General features: G+C 53.0%; 1 protein-coding gene across 1 annotated transcript in view; it reads right to left on the bottom strand.

Moving 5' to 3' along the window:
• Positions 1-13,047, bottom strand: part of LOC142250917 (uncharacterized) — a 41,525-nt gene extending 28,478 nt beyond the window's left edge. Inside the window, exons 1-5 of the mRNA XM_075323247.1 lie at positions 13,001-13,047; positions 9,044-9,172; positions 6,739-6,840; positions 5,293-5,388; positions 4,331-4,420 (exon numbers count right to left, since the gene is read on the bottom strand). Coding sequence (XP_075179362.1) covers positions 4,331-4,420; positions 5,293-5,388; positions 6,739-6,781 — 229 coding nt within the window. The 5' untranslated portion in view covers positions 6,782-6,840; positions 9,044-9,172; positions 13,001-13,047. The remainder of the gene's footprint in view (positions 1-4,330; positions 4,421-5,292; positions 5,389-6,738; positions 6,841-9,043; positions 9,173-13,000) is intronic.
• Between the last annotated feature and the right edge of the window lie 6,735 nt (positions 13,048-19,782).

Raw genomic sequence — 19,782 nt, forward strand, 5'->3', positions numbered from 1 at the left:
ACCTGTCATTTTTTCCTTCACCTTCTGCTGTTTCATCTGCCGGATTAAGGAGCTTTTTTTTTTTTGCAACTTTTTCTAATTTTTGTTGGCAATATCCTGGATAATGTTTTTTTTTTTTTTCTTGCAATGGGCGATTCCTCGATGTTAGAAAGTGATTTATGCAAATACTCTATTGTTAAATCAGGATTTATACAATAATAATAATTGTATTCATTTATATAGCGCTATTAATTCCGCAGCGCTTTACATACATTGTGAGCCCCAATGGGGACAGTGTTGCCAATCTAGAGTCCCTATCTGTATGTTTTTGGAGTGTGGGAGGAAACCGAAGAAAACCCCCGCAAACACGGGGAGAACATACACACTCCTTGCAGATGGTGTCCTTGGTGGGAGTTGAACCCAGGACCCCAGCGCTGCAATACTGCAGTGCTAACCACTGAGCCACCACAAGACTGCAGTGCTAACCCCTGAGCCACCACAAGACTGCAGTGCTAACCCCTGAGCCACCACAAGACTGCAGTGCTAACCACTAAGCCACCACAAGACTGCAGTGCTAACCACTAAGCCACCACAAGACTGCAGTGCTAACCACTGAGCCACCACAAGACTGCAGTGCTAACCACAGCCACCACAAGACTGCAGTGCTAACCACTAAGCCACCACAAGCACAAGACTCAGTGCTAACCACTGAGCCACCGTGCCGCCCAATCCTCTGTGTTGGAGGTAGCAGGTTCTGTGAATCTTCTACCTGCAGAGTATTCTTCTCTCTTGTAAATCGCTTTCTACATCAGTCACACATTTTCATGCTGCATTGCTTGATGGATTTGTTGAGGATAAGAATTAAGTAACCAAAAATACTTAATTCAGCCATTTCATAGACTCAGGTATATAGTTTAGTGGATATGAACTAACACACATATTTATGAATGATTTTGTTTCTTACTAACACATATATATGTATATTGCATATTTAGTGATTTTCCTTAACACAGTATATACCAGTATATGTAACTTAAAGATGGCTGCCACATCCTGTCTACACCCGAGATGATGAACAAAGGACAATTCCTAATGTTTGGACTGACCAATCCAATTATTATGCAAATTCCTATACGTCTTGAAGCCCCGACCTGCGATACTTAATAGGACTGTATTTTGTCTACACCCTTCACTTCTCTAAAGCTATAAAAAGTTTCAAACAATAAAGAGTCGGTTGGTCAGCGTCTGTCATGGAGATAGTTATAACTGACTTGTAGTCCATTATTTAGTCTCATGTGCACACATGACAATATAATTTGGAACATTTGGAACAACAGTCAGATCCCGAGAGAACACTTGAGTCCTAATCATCTCAACAGATTTATATCACACATCCAGTCTTGTACAGGCCGGAGATTTTTTTTTCTTGTTGTGTCCAGTTTTTTCAAAAGGATTACAACAGCTTATATAATAAAATGCTGTTCCCTGAGAAGTAGCAGCCATTGCTGTGCCAGAAAATACAGATAATATTAAGTAAGGAAGATGGGTAATAAAAATAAAGATTTACAGTGCACTTGAGATATAACTGTCACTATAAAGTGAGGATTAGGCCTCGCGCACACACAGCTTTTTTCTGTCTGCGGATAAACGCTGCGGTTTTGGCAGCATTTTTCTACCCAATTTTCACTATATCTGCAATAGTTTTTTTTAATCGCTGGTGAAAACAATGGCAGCTTTTTTACATGTAAATAGTGATCGATCACTGCAATAAACGCAGCATTTAAGGCTAGTTTCACACTTGCGTTGGACAGCTTCCGTAGCATTGCGTTGTGTGACGGATGCAACGGATGCTACGGATCGTACAAAACAACGGAAAGCTTTTTTTTTCTTTACAGTTTTACCGGCAGCAGGCTATTGTGAACGATCAGCTGATCGCTCTAAATAGCTGGCAGCCGGGCGCTCAGCTGATCGTTCTCAATAGCCGGCGGTCGGGCGCTCAGCTGATCGTTTTCAATAGCCGGCGGTCGGGCGCTCAGCTGATCGTTCTCAATAGCCGGCGGTCGGGGGCTCAGCTGATCGTTCTCAATAGCCGGCGGTCGGGCGCTCAGCTGATCGTTCTGAATAGCCGGCGTTCGGGCGCTCAGCTGATCGTTCTCAATAGCCGGCGGCCGGGCGCTCAGCTGATCGTTCTCAATAGCCGGCGGCCAGGCGCTCAGCTGATCGCTCTCAATAGCCAGCGGCCGGGCGCTCAGCTGGTCGCTCTCAATAGCCGGCGGCCGGGCGCTCAGCTGATCGTTCTCAATAGCCGGCGGCCGGGCGCTCAGCTGATCGCTCTCAACAGCCAGCGGCCGGGCGCTTTGCTGATCGCTCTCAATAGCCGGCGGCCGGGCGCTCAGCTGATCGCTTTCAATAGCCGGCGGCTGGGCGCTTAGCTGATCGCTTTCAATAGCCGGCGGCCGGGCGCTCAGCTGATCGCTCTCAATAGCCGGCGGCCGGGTGCTCAGCTGAACGTTCGGCCACCGAGAAACAAAATAAAGTTTCTGTGATTTAAAAAAAAAAAAAAAAGGCATGTGCAGTGAAAAATAAAGGTTTCTGTTGCTCAAAAAAACGCTATATGCAGCGTTCCCTCCGCCCGACGCAGCGTCAAAATAACGACGCTGCGTCGTCCAGCGGAGGCAACGCTGACACTTGCGTTACAGTGAGCTGTCCATACAAGTCTATGGAGAATAGCGCAGTGCGTTAACGGACTGCGCTATTCTCCATAGTGACGGACTCCGCTGAACGCAAGTGTGAAAGTTTCCTAACAGTTGTGCAAGCAGTTATTTACTCACTCTGAGTGTTGCAAAAAACACTGCATGTGTTTACCCCATTGAAATGAATGGGGGGTGTTTTTCTCAACAATGATCACTCAGAATAGTGCTGTGTCTATTGGCCCTTAAAGGGAACCTGTCAGCAGAATTTTCACTATTAAACTAAAAGACTCCCCCTCTGCAGCTCCTGGGCTGCGTTCTAGAAAGGTTCATCTTGCTACTGGCCCCCCTTTCATACCTAAATAGCAACTTTATAAAATATTACCTTTTGCTATGGTATGGTAATGAGGTTTGTTGGCCCCGTGGGCGGGCTGTATTGTGTCCGTTATCCCCCCTCCTGCCGCTGTTCGCCGTCCCCCAGTGTTCACTTACATAGATAAGGCCGCCGCCCTCATCTTCCGCAGTGCTCCGGGAGTCTCGTGCATGCGCAGTGGCACTATCATGGGACTGAGCACCGTTTTAATAAAAAAAAAAGGTAAACGGGGATGATAAAAATAAGCAATGGCCAGCGCAAGCGCATAACGGTAGAGGCAAAAGCGCGGACACGAGATTATGGACGGGTACTTGGATAACGCTGGTGATGACATACACAGTGCCGCCCATAATCTCGCTCCTGCGCAATAACATCACTGTCCGCAGCTGTGTGACGTCGCTGTGACGCCGAACGTCCCTCCCAATTCAGGAAGTGGACGTTCGTCGCCTACAGCGAGGTCGTCCAGAAGGTAAGTATCGCGTTTTGAAAACAGTGCTTAGTCCCGTGATAGTGTCACTGCGCATGCACGAGACTCCCGAAGCACTGCAGAAGATGAGGGCGGCGGCCTCATCTATGTAAGTGAACACTGGGGGACGGCGAACAGCGGCAGGAGGGGGGATAACGGACATAACCAATGAACAGAAAGCAGGAACCATTACAAATTCAAGAAGCAACAAACACATGGACTTATAGGAGCAATATTCCAAACATAGCTGCAGGGAGCTTCCCAGCTAAGCAACTGAGAGGGAAGATTCCTGCATGCAAATAAACTGACAAACAACCACAGTAAATGACAAACTCAGATAACATCAAAAAGAACCAAACAACAAATAAAGAGCAAAGCACTTATCTGGGGTACATGTGGTGTAGAGCAGGATGAAGCAGGCTGGTGTACAAAGAACAACTGACATCCGGCATAGCCTGCCAGCAGACCAGGGTATAAATAGGCAGAGAGTTAGCAATGGAAACGCCCATTGCTCAACACACCTGGTCTCTGTCCAAACCATTCCTGGCCACAAGAGGGAGCCTCACAGCAGCAAGAGCATAACTGACATTCACAACACCACATTACTTTCTCTGGCTGATCGTCCCACAACACTGGCACGCTTCTCACTTAGGGGGGATTCATTTCTTTACTTGTGGATACTTGGTCCGCAACGAAACCCAGACATGTGAGCAGCCGTATGTAATGGAAATGTGAAAAGCACGGAGAGATCATATATATGAAAAACATAGGTCTGAATGAGGCCTTAGGTGTGAGAAGAGCAGATGTCCCCATATTACAAACCTTCTGGGGGTGTCTTGCTGCACGGTAAAGGGTTAATCTCAGATCCCATTTCTTGTTTTACTGCTGAGGCATCGGAAATCACATAAACGTCTGCGGATCCAAAAGAAGCAAAAGTGAAGGATCGTACAAAGTGTGCAGAAATACAGTGTAATAGAAGCCATCAGTGAAAGCCTATGCGGCTCCGTACGTATCATGGTAACCGGTGGTGGCTGCAGACCGCAGCTTCTCCCCATAGGTAACACAGGGCCGGTGGTCTAAGTAATTGAGGTGCGCACACTGACCCCCAAATCACTGCAGTGCTGGTGCAGAGCTGCGCCACCTTCACAGCTTAGTCCCTTCACAGCGCAACACGGAGCAGTGTGAGGACGCGGCTGTCGCCCGCACTGGCGAGATCACCACTGTACAGGGAAATGTCAGGAGGGGCTGCAGCGGTACAGCAGAAAGGTGTCCGTCATCTGCAGAATCAGGAGGGGCTGCAGTGGTACAGCAGCAAGTTGTCCATCATCTGCAGAATCGGGAGGGGCTGCAGTGGCACAGCAGAAAGGTGTCTGTCATCTGCAGAATCGGGAGGGGCTGCAGCGGTACTGCAGAAAGGTGTCCGTCATCTGCAGAATCAGGAGGGGCTGCAGCGGTACAGCAGACAGGTGTCCGTCATCTGCACAATCGGGAGGGGCTGCAGCGGTGCAGCAGACAGGTGTCCATCATCTGCACAATCGGGAGGGGCTGCAGCGGTACAGCAGAAAGGTGTCCGTCATCTGCAGAATCGGGAGGGGCTGCAGCGGTACAGCAGAAAGGTGTCCGTCATCTGCAGAATCGGGAGGGGCTGCAGCGGTACAGCAGAAAGGTGACCATCATCAGCAGAATCGGGAGGGGCTGCAGCGGTACAGCAGACAGGTGTCCGTCATCTGCAGAGATCTCTAACCATATGCCTCTTTTATAAACCATAACTATCCAGCACTCACCTGAAGACTTGCACTCGTCATCCATAGGAATAGTGATAATCACCGGCTTCCCTTCTTTTAGCTTTGATTCGATGTCCGGCTTCACAATTACAGATTCTAGAAAAAGGACATTTTTTTTTTATCAATGGCATTAATTGTAATCATTAAACCAAATATATCCAGAAGGGTAACCCTGGCTGCCCTGCCTGTCCGCCCTGATGACCCTGCCCTGCCTGTCCGCCCTGATGACCCGGCCCTGCCTGTCCGCCCTGATGACCCTGCCCTGCCTGTCCGCCCTGATGACCCTGCCCTGCCTGTCCGCCCTGATGACCCTGCCCTGCCTGTCCGCCCTGATGACCCTACCCTGCCTGTCCGCCCTGATGACCCGGCCCTGCGGACGGCTGCCGAGAATGAGGAGATGTACACAAGCACTAATCGACCCTTCCCAATCCCCCTAGAAAAGGGGAAGGAGCGGCCCCTGCACAATGCCTGCCACATAAAGCGATGGTCCGGCTCTCCTCACTTCTGCATTGGATACTGCACATATCTAATGATTAGGACAGATGCACGGTATCAGCTGATCCAGCACAAGTCCCTATTGGTATGTGCAAAAGTGACGCCTCCAGCTGCACTGACCTCCGGATATGGGAGTGAGTGGCAGTGGACAATCCCTTTAAAGGGGTATTCTCAAGTATGAGTGTGACAGGGGATAACTCCACGAACACTGGAGCCCCATAGTGATTCCGAGAACTGGCACTCTGAAAAGTCCCATGTGAAGGGAGCAGTGGTCAGACATGTGCACGGTCTTCACTGTTGTGGGAGTGGTGACTGCTGCGCACGGGTATCTCCGGCCGTCCCATTAAGAATGAAGCAACGGTAATGAACACGATCGACCACAGCTCCAGTCACCCGGGGATCTCCGGTGCAGAGACACGAGCCTCTGCTACTGAACGGATTTATCCATATACCTGCTGAGATGTGAACCCGCTGCACCTACTGCTATTTCATCCTATAGCCAGGTGCAGTCTCAGCTCCAGGACCACATCCAATCCCCCAAAAAATCCCATTAGGCCATGTGCGCACTAGAAAATGGAATTTAAGAAAATTCCGGATCTCTCCAAGAATCCCGCACCCGCGGCAGAAAACCGCACACAAATTCCGCATGCGGTTTTACCGTGGGATGTTGCGGATTTGCCGCGGAATTGCTGCTTTTTTTCCGCAGGTTGGTCCCTGCAGCTTTTTACCAATGGTAAATCCGCAGGGACCTGCAGAAAAGAAGTGACATGCTCATTAATTCCATAGCGGAAAATCTGCAGGTATAGAAAAAACGCAGTGTGCGCACAGCATCTTTTTTATACCCATTGGTTTTGCTGGGGAATGACTGCAGAAATGAGACACATTTTCTGCGGTAAAACCGCAGTGTGCGCACAAGGCCTTACACTTGTGTTGCTCCCTCCTGTCGCTGACCTGCATGAAGCGTGTCCTCCACGTGCTCCATCCTCTCTTCCATGGACAGATCTTCACCTTGTTCAATTTTCACAACGATGTCTGGACTTTTAATGATTGAACCTGGAAACAATCAGAGAAATGTCAGTATGCATCGTGATGGCCGATATGTGAGCACAAGAAAACGCTGCAGCTTTATAGGAGCTGAACAATCATCTAAGGTTCAAGAGAAGGAGTCCAGGATAAGTTAGGCTGGGGCCACACGAGTCGTACGGCATCCGCTGGGATAAGCTAATGACCCCCGACACCCGCTGTACTGCCGGCGTGAGCCGAGTGTCATGCAACTGCGATCGGATCACAGCTGAGGAGGAGGGGGGAGGGATTAATCCTCCCCCCCATCTCCTCCATTGTCAGCTGATGTGATGATCGCACTGCACTCCAGGGTCATCCGAGTGCAGTGCGATGTTTCACTTGCACCCATAGACTTGTATCGGTGCGAGTGAACATAGAACGGATTCCACCTGTAGCAATTGTTTTCTCCGTCCGAGTCCGTAGAGTAATATTGGTCCGAGTGGAATGCGATTTTTTTTATTGCATTCCACTCGGAACGATTTAATCGCCGTGTGTGCTAGCCCTTAATGAGGAACATTTACATCTGTGTTCGTCTAGGTAACAGTTTGCATATAAACAATACAATGTGTCAGCTCCACCCGGCTGACTGGAGGCTCAGCGATCAGGTCGTGCTTCCCACCTGTGCAGCCAAAAGAGCAAGAATGGCTATAAATACATGGAATTTACTGTATACTTTCATTTCCAATGGTGCACGAGTCTTAGGCTATGTGCACACCGTGCGTTTTTATTGCGTTTCTGAGAAAATCCTTATGCCAGCAGAGTCAATGAGAATTCTGAAGTTTTGTGCACATTGCTTTTTTTTCCTTGCAGATTTCTAACAGACAATAATCTGCAGCGTGTCAATTCTTTCAGCATTTTTCCACCCCAAATGCCTGAAAAACACATTGGAAAACACAATGCAAAAAACACACAGAAAAGGAGGTAAAAACGCAGCAAAAAGCGCAGGGTTTTGGTGCAGAAATTTCTGCAACCAAATACTCAGCGAGCGAACAAAGCCTTTTTTACTTTACTTAAATGCAACTAATACAGGACCCCAAAGGTGAAGAACCCCTTTACGAGGTCAGTGCAGATCCGAAAGCTCCACTTCCAGCCTGTACTCAACACCGAAGAGTCGGCACGTGGCCAGGGCTGTGTATGGAGGGGGCTGACTGTTCATTAAAACAGCAAAAAAAAAAAAAATGCAAAGTGCATTTTTATTTGTTTTTACCTGGAAGCTATGTATTATGTGTCCAATTTGTGTGTATCAGCTCACCGTGTATATGCTCACTCCTGGCTTCTCCCTGGAGCACGGACAGGCACTGCCACAGCCCAATATCACAAGAAAAAGGAAGAATCAAGCTCTTCAGGCGAAAAAAGCCACAGTATTGATTTTAACATGCAAAAGCAACGGATAGCATGACCATCTCTACGCGTTTCAGGTGAAACAATCACCCTTAATCATGATGCTGGGAAGGTGGCACTACAAGGTTTATATACAATCACTGATTGACAACAGGTGTTTAAATTACTTGAGCACCACAAACACACGTTATAAAAGTATTGCTTTCATAAAAAAATATTTTTTGCAATACAGATGAATAATCAATTTATTCAAATTACTTGACTGGGTTTAAATGTATATTCAATAATATTGGTTATAATATATATATATATATATATATATACATATATACATATATATACATTATATATATATATATATATATATATATATATATATATAAACTGTTTCACCTGAAACGCGTAGAGATGGTCATGCTATCCGTTGCTTCTGCATGTTAAAATAAAGATTGTGGCTTTCCTTGCCTGAAGAGCTGGATTCTTCCTTTATTCTTATCTATTATGTGCGCCACTGTTCACCGATGCCTTATATTGGGGCGTCCATGAGAGGAAAATGTAAGGAAATCTTCCCAACATTCACCTCCAAAAGCTTATGAAAAGAAGCCGAGTTATGTCAGATCAGACGAGCGCTGAACCTTGCGGCCATGACTGGCTCCGTGTGCTCGTCCGCATGGTGCTCGGTGCAGGACAATCGGACCCCACCGGCGCCTGCGGTGAGTATTTCCACAACCCCAGGTCAGTGCGGGACAGAGGCCGTGTGCAGTAACACATCGGCAATTACTGACTTTCTGCGCTTATGGACAACACATGCCCTGTATACAGTCACCCTGCAGGACGTGTGCCGGTCGCTCACCCGCAGAGCGCAGGAGCCGCTGTTTCTCCGCCGTCACTTCTTCTCTACACAGACTCGTCTCTTCCTCTTTCAATCAGCTCCATTCAGAGTCAGAGGAAAAGCTGCAGAATCAGAAAAGTCACACGGGTCCTAAAAAAAGAGAAAGAAAGAATCCATTATCATCCCTGCAAGTGTCCGTCTATAATCCGGAGAGCCGGTCCCTTCTCCATTCTACCGGTGATCACCATAAACGTGACCCTGCGAAGTCAGAGGACTCTGCCACCATTGTAATTCTGTGGACTCTGCAGAAAAATGGACGGGATCTGATGTGTTTCACTGGAGCGCCAGATCACAGAGAAGACCGGTGCAGACAACGCAGTGCAGCCGTGGACAATGATCCTACTAGATCTGGCTCAGTGGTTAGCACTGTACTATATATAGGCAGCACGGTGGCTCAGTGGTTAGCACTGTACTATTTATAGGACAGTACAGTGGCCCAGGTTAGTGCTGTACTATATATAGGCAGTACAGTGGCTCAGTGGTTAGCACTGTACTATCTATAGCACAGCAAGTTGGCTCAGTGGTTAGCACTGTACTATATACAGGACAGCACGGCGGCTCAGGGGATAGCACTGTTGCTTGGTTCAAATCCCACCCAGGACATCTGCAAGTAGTATGTTCTCCCTGTGTTTGGGTGGGTTTCCTCCGGGTTCTCCGGCTTCCTCACAAACTCCAAAGACTGACAGGGAATACAGACTGTGAGCCCAAATGGGGACACGCTGCGGAATATGATGGTTCCATGTAAGCACGCATAATGCCGGTCTGTATGGGGTGCCACGCCGTTATTTCACAGGTCCTGACTTTCTGCAGCTCCCAAGGACCTGATCTCTGCTGCAATGATGGGTCTTGGAGGTGCTCAGGAGCGCAGCTCTGCGTTCTTCTATATGACTGCAGCCAGGGAAGGCTAGGTCAACATTTCCGTTGTTTATGATCAGTCACAATCCGCCGCTCTGATAAACAACGCAATCCGTTTGGCGGATTCCGTTGTTTCGCATAGACTTGTATGAGCGGTGGATTATGACTGATGCCCTTGCGTTGCATCCGCCGCCCGACTGATCAGTTGTGTAACGACTGACCATCGGGCGGCAGGAACGCAGAGAGTAACGTTTTTTGAGCAGTGGAATTCCTTTGATTTCACTGCGCATGCTCTCTCTCGGCGACTGAACACTCAGCTGATCACCCGGCGCCCGCCTTCTGTGAGCGATCAGCTGATCACCCGGCGGCCGCCTTCTGTGAGCGATCAGCTGATCACCCGGCGGCCAGCTAATGAGAGCGATCAGCTGATCACCCGGCGCCGGCTAATGTGAGCGATCAGCTGATCACCCGGCGGCCGGCTAATGTGAGCGATCAGCTGATCACCCAGCGGCCGCCTTCTGTGAGCGATCAGCTGATCACCTGGCGCCGGCTAATGAGAGTGATCAGCTGATCACGCGGCGCCGGCTAATGAGAGCGATCAGCTGATCACCCGGCGCCGGCTAATGAGAGCGATCAGCTGATCACCAGGCGGCCGGCTAATGTGAGCGATCAGCTGATCACTCGGCGCCGGCTAATGTGAGCGATCAGCTGATCACCCGACGCCCGCCTTCTGTGAGCGATCAGCTGATCACCCGGCCGCCGGCTAATGAGAGCGATCAGCTGATCACTCGGCGCCGGCTAATGAGAGCGAGCAGCTGATTACCCGGCGCCAGCTAATGAGAGCGATCAGCTGATCACCCGGCCCCGGCTAATGAGAGCGATCAGCTGATCACCCGGCGCCGGCTAATGAGAGCGATCAGCTGATCACCCGGCGCCCGCCTTCTGTGAGCGATCAGCTGATCACCCGGCTAATGAGAGCGATCAGCTGATCACCCGGCGCCAGTTAATGAGAGCGATCAGCTGATCACCCGGCGCCAGCTAATGAGCGATCAGCTGATCACCCGGCGCCAGCTAATGAGAGCGATCAGCTGATCACCCGGCGCCAGCTAATGAGAGCGATCAGCTGATCACCCGGCGCCGGCTAATGAGAGCGATCAGCTGATCACCTGGCGCCGGCTAATGAGAGCGATCAGCTGATCACCCGGCGCCAGCTAATGAGAGCGATCAGCTGATCACCCGGCGCCGGCTAATGAGAGCGATCAGCTGATCACCCGGCGCCGGCTAATGAGAGCGATCAGCTGATCACCCGGCGCCGGCTAATGAGAGCGAGCAGCTGATCACCCGGCGCCGGCTAATGAGAGCGAGCAGCTGATCACCCGGCGCCGGCTAATGAGAGCGAGCAGCTGATCACCCGGCGCCAGCTGAGAGCGAGTAGCTGATCACCCGGCGCCCGCCTTCTGTGAGCGATCAGCTGATCACCCGGCTAATGAGAGCGATCAGCTGATCACCCGGTACCGGCTAATGAGAGCGATCAGCTGATCACCCGGTGCCGGCTAATGAGAGCGATCAGCTGATCACCCAGCGGCCGGCTAATGAGAGCGATCAGCTGATCACCCGGCTAATGAGAGCGATCAGCTGATCACCCAGCTAATGAGAGCGATCAGCTGATCACCCGGCTAATGAGAGCGATCAGCTGATCACCCAGCTAATGAGAGCGATCAGCTGATCACCCGGCTAATGAGAGCGATCAGCTGATCACCCAGCGGCCGGCTAATGAGAGTGATCAGCTGATCGTTCTCTCTCACGTTTTACAACGGAATCCGCTTTATGATGACAATGAATTCCAATTCTTGTCTCCCGCTGTACAACGCATCAGTCACAAGCGTCAAGCAACGCATGTGACTGATGGAAAACAACAGAAATGTGAACCTAGCCTAAGGCTATGTGTCCACGGGACTATGTATCTGTGGATTTTTCTGCCTCAAAATCCGCAGCTTTCCCGCAAAATCCGCACCTTTTCCTAGGTGCGGATTTGCGGCAGATTTTTTTTTCTAATTTTAAAGCCAAAATCCGGACGAAAATCCGCAACAATAATTGACATGTTGCAGATTTTTCCGCACGAAAATCCGCACGATTTCCGCTGCGGAAAAATCCGCAGCGTGGACACAGCATTTCCCAAATGCCATAGAAATGGCTGGAGAAGAGCTGTGCTGCAGATTTTCGGAAAATCCGCGGCTTTTCCGCAGCGTGGACACATAGCCTAAGCTCCACAGCGCCAGTTCTCATCTCTGCAAAATTTTACGTGAAGATAACGTTTCGTTCTCTGCGCGCAGCGGACGGACCGGCGAAGGGAAACGTGTATGCGCCTTTTTTTAATTACGTCAGAAAAGTGACAGCGGTGCAAAAAGTTCCCAAATCTGCGCACAAACGCTACGACACCATATTATTTTCTTTTTTAAATCAGAGAGGAGGAGATCGACTTTCCGACTGCTGTAGGATGAAATCCCAATCCCTTATGAATGGGGTGACTCCGCGAGCGGCTCAGTGAGCAGGATTCGGCGGTTAGGACGGCGGCGGTGTCCCGGACGTGGAGTCTCGTGACCCGCTGGACCCTACATGGCCCATACATGTTCTGTACCTTGTTGTAGGAGGACAGATACATAATTCTGCCATCCTCCAGAGCTGCACTCCCTGCCATTATGTGGTCTTGCACGCCGGTGTGAGGGGTGACCTGTGACCGGTAGTTGCACCGTATTTTGCACCATAGTGGGTAACATGGTGACCGTTACACTAATATCTTGCACTATTAATAATAAATGCACCCGGCTGAGGACATCACAGACACTTGTGGGGATATTTATCCTGTCTCCCCCCCAGTCCTGAGCCATGGCCTCCCTGTCCACTGTTTACAGCACGCTACAGTGCACAGCTATAAGGGCTCATTACATATGAGCCACCTGACCGCCCACAACCACGCACAGCCCCAGAATCGCGCCACACGCGCTGCACCCCGCAATATGAGCGCACACGAACCCACAAGACAAGTAAGAGGCGCTGCCATACCTTCTGCTGCCACAAATAAAGACGACGTGCAGGAAGAGCGCCCTCATTGGTCGGACGCCGCAGCGACTTCCGGGGGTTGTAGTTTAGCGGCGTAGACAGCACGCGGAGTGCGCGCGCCTCAGGACTACGACTCCCGGAAGCCCCCGCGGCGATCCCCTTGTCATGTGACCAGTAATGACCAATGAGCGGGGGCAAGCTAGCGTCCTGCGCTCCCCGCTGTGCGCAGCAGAGTTCAGTGATGTGGAAAGTTGTGGAGAGCTTTGTTATCTGTGCCCCGGGGACTCTGCAGGGGGCGCAGTGCGCGGGGCTCAGCGGGGTGAGGGGCTGACACTGGGGCAGACATAGGAATGGGGCAAGATTATAAAACGTGCAATAAAACAATCTGCGTCTTCTCCATTATGTGCAGGGGCAAAGGGACCGCAGGGGGCAAAGAGAGTACAGGGGGCAAAGTGACTACAGGGGGCAAAGAGACTACAGGGGGCAAAGTGACTACAGGGGGCAAAGTGACTACAGGGGGCAAAGAGACTACAGGGGGCAAAGAGACCACAGGGGGCAAAGTGACTACAGGGGGCAAAGAGACCGCAGGGGGCAAAGAGACCGCAGGGGGCAAAGAGACCACAGGGGACAAAGTGACTACAGGGGGCAAAGAGACCGCAGGGGGCAAAGAGACCGCAGGGGGCAAAGAGACCACAGGGGGCAAAGTGACTACAGGGGGCAAAGAGACCGCAGGGGGCAAAGAGACCGCAGGGGGCAAAGAGACCACAGGGGGCAAAGTGACTACAGGGGGCAAAGAGACTACAGGGGGCAAAGAGACTACAGGGGGCAAAGAGACTACAGGGGGCAAAGAGACCGCAGGGGGCAAAGAGACCACAGGGGACAAAGTGACTACAGGGGGCAAAGAGACCGCAGGGGGCAAAGAGACCGCAGGGGGCAAAGAGACCACAGGGGACAAAGTGACTACAGGGGGCAAAGAGACCGCAGGGGGCAAAGAGACCGCAGGGGGCAAAGAGACCACAGGGGGCAAAGTGACTGCAGGGGGCAAAGAGACCGCAGGGGGCAAAGAGACCACAGGGGGCAAAGTGACTACAGGGGGCAAAGAGACTACAGGGGGCAAAGAGACTACAGGGGGCAAAGAGACCGCAGGGGGCAAAGAGACCGCAGGGGGCAAAGAGACCACAGGGGACAAAGTGACTACAGGGGGCAAAGAGACCGCAGGGGGCAAAGAGACCGCAGGGGGCAAAGAGACCACAGGGGGCAAAGTGACTACAGGGGGCAAAGAGACCGCAGGGGGCAAAGAGACCGCAGGGGGCAAAGAGACCACAGGGGGCAAAGTGACTACAGGGGGCAAAGAGACTACAGGGGGCAAAGAGACTACAGGGGGCAAAGTGACTACAGGGGGCAAAGAGACTACAGGGGGCAAAGAGACTACAGGGGGCAAAGAGACTACAGGGGGCAAAGTGACTACAGGGGGCAAAGAGACTACAGGGGGCAAAGAGACCACAGGGGGCAAAGTGACTACAGGGGGCAAAGAGACTACAGGGGGCAAAGAGACTACAGGGGGCAAAGTGACTACAGGGGGCAAAGTGACTACAGGGGGGCAAAGAGACTACAGGGGGCAAAGAGACCACAGGGGGCAAAGTGACCACAGGGGGCAAAGAGACTACAGGGGGCAAAGAGACTACAGGGGGCAAAGAGACCACAGGGGGCAAAGGGACCGCAGGGGGCAAAGTGACCACAGGGGGCAAAGAGACTACAGGGGGCAAAGAGACTACAGGGGGCAAAGTGACTACAGGGGGCAAAGAGACTACAGGGGGCAAAGTGACCGCAGGGGGCAAAGAGACTACAGGGGGCAAAGAGAGTACAGGGGGCAAAGAGAGTACAGGGGGCAAAGAGACTACAGGGGGCAAAGTGACCGCAGGGGGCAAAGAGAGTACAGGGGGCAAAGTGACTACAGGGGGCAAAGTGACTACAGGGGGCAAAGTGACCGCAGGGGGCAAAGAGACTACAGGGGGCAAAGAGACTACAGGGGGCAAAGAGACCGCAGGGGGCAAAGAGACTATAGGGGGCAAAGTGACCACAGGGGGCAAAGTGACCGCAGGGGACAAAGTGACCACAGGGGGCAAAGAGACTACAGGGGGCAAAGTGACCGCAGGGGGCAAAGAGACCGCAGGGGGCAAAGAGACCACAGGGGGCAAAGTGACTACAGGGGGCAAAGTGACTACAGGGGGCAAAGTGACCACAGGGGGCAAAGTGACTACAGGGGGCAAAGTGACCGCAGGGGACAAAGTGACCACAGGGGGCAAAGAGACTACAGGGGGCAAAGTGACCGCAGGGGGCAAAGAGACCGCAGGGGGCAAAGAGACCGCAGGGGGCAAAGAGACCACAGGGGGCAAAGTGACTACAGGGGGCAAAGAGACCGCAGGGGGGCAAAGAAATTACAGGGGGCAAAGTGACCGCAGGGGACAAAGTGACCACAGGGGGCAAAGAGACTACAGGGGGCAAAGTGACCGCAGGGGGCAAAGAGACCGCAGGGGGCAAAGAGACCGCAGGGGGCAAAGAGACCACAGGGGGCAAAGTGACTACAGGGGGCAAAGAGACCGCAGGGGGGCAAAGAAATTACAGGGGGCAAAGTGACCGCAGGGGGCAAAGTGACTACAGGGGGCAAAGTGACCGCAGGGGACAAAGTGACCACAGGGGGCAAAGAGACCGCAGGGGGCAAAGAGACCGCAGGGGGCAAAGAGACTACAGGGGGCAAAGTGACTACAGGGGGCAAAGAGACTACAGGGGGCAAAGAGACTGCAGGGGGCAAAGTGACCGCAGGGGGCAAAGAGACCACAGGGGGCAAAGAGACCGCAGGGGACAAAGTGACTACAGGGGGCAAAGAGACTACAGGGGGCAAAGTGACTACAGGGGGCAAAGAGACTACAGGGGGCAAAGAGACTACAGGGGGCAAAGTGACTACAGGGGGCAAAGAGACTACAGGGGGCAAAGTGACCACAGGGGGCAAAGAGACTACAGGGGGCAAAGTGACTACAGGGGGCAAAGAGACTACAGGGGGCAAAGTGACTACAGGGGGCAAAGAGACTACAGGGGGCAAAGTGACCACAGGGGGCAAAGAGACTACAGGGGGCAAAGAGACTACAGGGGGCAAAGAGACTACAGGGGGCAAAGTGACCGCAGGGGGCAAAGAGACTACAGGGGGCAAAGTGACCGCAGGGGGCAAAGAGAGTACAGGGGGCAAAGAGACTACAGGGGGCAAAGTGACTACAGGGGGCAAAGTGACCGCAGGGGGCAAAGAGACCACAGGGGGCAAAGTGACCGCAGTGGGGCAAAGAGACTACAGGGGGCAAAGAGACTACAGGGGGCAAAGTGACCGCAGGGGACAAAGAGACTACAGGGGGCAAAGAGACTACAGGGGGCAAAGTGACCACAGGGGGCAAAGAGACTACAGGGGGCAAAGTGACTACAGGGGGCAAAGAGACTACAGGGGGCAAAGTGACTACAGGGGGCAAAGAGACTACAGGGGGCAAAGTGACCACAGGGGGCAAAGAGACTACAGGGGGCAAAGAGACTACAGGGGGCAAAGAGACTACAGGGGGCAAAGTGACCGCAGGGGGCAAAGAGACTACAGGGGGCAAAGTGACCGCAGGGGGCAAAGAGAGTACAGGAGGCAAAGAGACTACAGGGGGCAAAGTGACTACAGGGGGCAAAGTGACCGCAGGGGGCAAAGAGACCACAGGGGGCAAAGTGACCGCAGTGGGGCAAAGAGACTACAGGGGGCAAAGAGACTACAGGGGGCAAAGTGACCGCAGGGGACAAAGAGACTACAGGGGGCAAAGTGACCGCAGTGGGGCAAAGAGACTACAGGGGGCAAAGTGACCGCAGGGGGCAAAGAGACTACAGGGGGAAAAGAGACCACAGGGGGCAAAGAGACTACAGGGGGCAAAGTGACCGCAGGGGGCAAAGTGACCGCAGGGGGCAAAGTGACTACAGGGGGCAAAGAGACTACAGGGGGCAAAGAGATTACAGGGGGCAAAGAGACTACAGGGGGCAAAGAGACCACAGGGGGCAAAGAGACCGCAGGGGGCAAAGTGACCACAGGGGGCAAAGAGACTACAGGGGGCAAAGAGACTGCAGGGGGCAAAGTGACCGCAGGGGGCAAAGAGACTACAGGGGGCAAAGTGACCGCAGGGGGCAAAGTGACCACAGGGGGCAAAGTGACCGCAGGGGGCAAAGTGACCGCAGGGGACAAAGAGACTACAGGGGGCAAAGTGACCACAGGGGGCAAAGAGACTACAGGGGACAAAGAGACCGCAGGGGGCAAAGTGACCGCAGAGGGCAAAGAGACTACAGGGGGCAAAGTGACTGCAGGGGACAAAGTGACCACAGGGGGCAAAGAGACTACAGGGGGCAAAGAGACCACAGGGGGCAAAGTGACTACAGGGGGCAAAGAGACCGCAGGGGGCAAAGAGACCGCAGGGGGCAAAGAGACCACAGGGGGCAAAGTGACTACAGGGGGCAAAGAGACTACAGGGGGCAAAGAGACTACAGGGGGCAAAGTGACTACAGGGGGCAAAGAGACTACAGGGGGCAAAGAGACTACAGGGGGCAAAGAGACTACAGGGGGCAAAGAGACTACAGGGGGCAAAGTGACTACAGGGGGCAAAGAGACTACAGGGGGCAAAGAGACTACAGGGGGCAAAGTGACTACAGGGGGCAAAGAGACTACAGGGGGCAAAGAGACCACAGGGGGCAAAGTGACTACAGGGGGCAAAGAGACTACAGGGGGCAAAGAGACTACAGGGGGCAAAGTGACTACAGGGGGCAAAGTGACTACAGGGGGGCAAAGAGACTACAGGGGGCAAAGAGACCACAGGGGACAAAGTGACTACAGGGGGCAAAGAGACCGCAGGGGGCAAAGAGACCGCAGGGGGCAAAGAGACCACAGGGGGCAAAGTGACTACAGGGGGCAAAGAGACCGCAGGGGGCAAAGAGACCGCAGGGGGCAAAGAGACCACAGGGGGCAAAGTGACTACAGGGGGCAAAGAGACTACAGGGGGCAAAGAGACTACAGGGGGCAAAGTGACTACAGGGGGCAAAGAGACTACAGGGGGCAAAGAGACTACAGGGGGCAAAGAGACTACAGGGGGCAAAGAGACTACAGGGGGCAAAGTGACTACAGGGGGCAAAGAGACTACAGGGGGCAAAGAGACCACAGGGGGCAAAGTGACTACAGGGGGCAAAGAGACTACAGGGGGCAAAGAGACTACAGGGGGCAAAGTGACTACAGGGGGCAAAGTGACTACAGGGGGGCAAAGAGACTACAGGGGGCAAAGAGACCACAGGGGGCAAAGTGACCACAGGGGGCAAAGAGACTACAGGGGGCAAAGAGACTACAGGGGGCAAAGAGACCACAGGGGGCAAAGGGACCGCAGGGGGCAAAGTGACCACAGGGGGCAAAGAGACTACAGGGGGCAAAGAGACTACAGGGGGCAAAGTGACTACAGGGGGCAAAGAGACTACAGGGGGCAAAGTGACCGCAGGGGGCAAAGAGACTACAGGGGGCAAAGAGAGTACAGGGGGCAAAGAGAGTACAGGGGGCAAAGAGACTACAGGGGGCAAAGTGACCGCAGGGGGCAAAGAGAGTACAGGGGGCAAAGTGACTACAGGGGGCAAAGTGACTACAGGGGGCAAAGTGACCGCAGGGGGCAAAGAGACTACAGGGGGCAAAGAGACTACAGGGGGCAAAGAGACCGCAGGGGGCAAAGAGACTATAGGGGGCAAAGAGACTACAGGGGGCAAAGTGACCACAGGGGGCAAAGTGACCGCAGGGGACAAAGTGACCACAGGGGGCAAAGAGACTACAGGGGGCAAAGTGACCGCAGGGGGCAAAGAGACCGCAGGGGGCAAAGAGACCACAGGGGGCAAAGTGACTACAGGGGGCAAAGTGACTACAGGGGGCAAAGTGACCACAGGGGGCAAAGTGACTACAGGGGGCAAAGTGACCGCAGGGGACAAAGTGACCACAGGGGGCAAAGAGACTACAGGGGGCAAAGTGACCGCAGGGGGCAAAGAGACCGCAGGGGGCAAAGAGACCGCAGGGGGCAAAGAGACCACAGGGGGCAAAGTGACTACAGGGGGCAAAGAGACCGCAGGGGGGCAAAGAAATTACAGGGGGCAAAGTGACCGCAGGGGACAAAGTGACCACAGGGGGCAAAGAGACTACAGGGGGCAAAGTGACCGCAGGGGGCAAAGAGACCGCAGGGGGCAAAGAGACCGCAGGGGGCAAAGAGACCACAGGGGGCAAAGTGACTACAGGGGGCAAAGAGACCGCAGGGGGGCAAAGAAATTACAGGGGGCAAAGTGACCGCAGGGGGCAAAGTGACTACAGGGGGCAAAGTGACCGCAGGGGACAAAGTGACCACAGGGGGCAAAGAGACCGCAGGGGGCAAAGAGACCGCAGGGGGCAAAGAGACTACAGGGGGCAAAGTGACTACAGGGGGCAAAGAGACTACAGGGGGCAAAGAGACTGCAGGGGGCAAAGTGACCGCAGGGGGCAAAGAGACCACAGGGGGCAAAGAGACCGCAGGGGACAAAGTGACTACAGGGGGCAAAGAGACTACAGGGGGCAAAGTGACTACAGGGGGCAAAGAGACTACAGGGGGCAAAGAGACTACAGGGGGCAAAGTGACTACAGGGGGCAAAGAGACTACAGGGGGCAAAGTGACCACAGGGGGCAAAGAGACTACAGGGGGCAAAGTGACTACAGGGGGCAAAGAGAC

This window comes from Anomaloglossus baeobatrachus, chromosome 9, assembly GCF_048569485.1.
Source record: "Anomaloglossus baeobatrachus isolate aAnoBae1 chromosome 9, aAnoBae1.hap1, whole genome shotgun sequence".
NCBI classification, from domain to species: Eukaryota; Metazoa; Chordata; class Amphibia; order Anura; family Aromobatidae; genus Anomaloglossus; species Anomaloglossus baeobatrachus.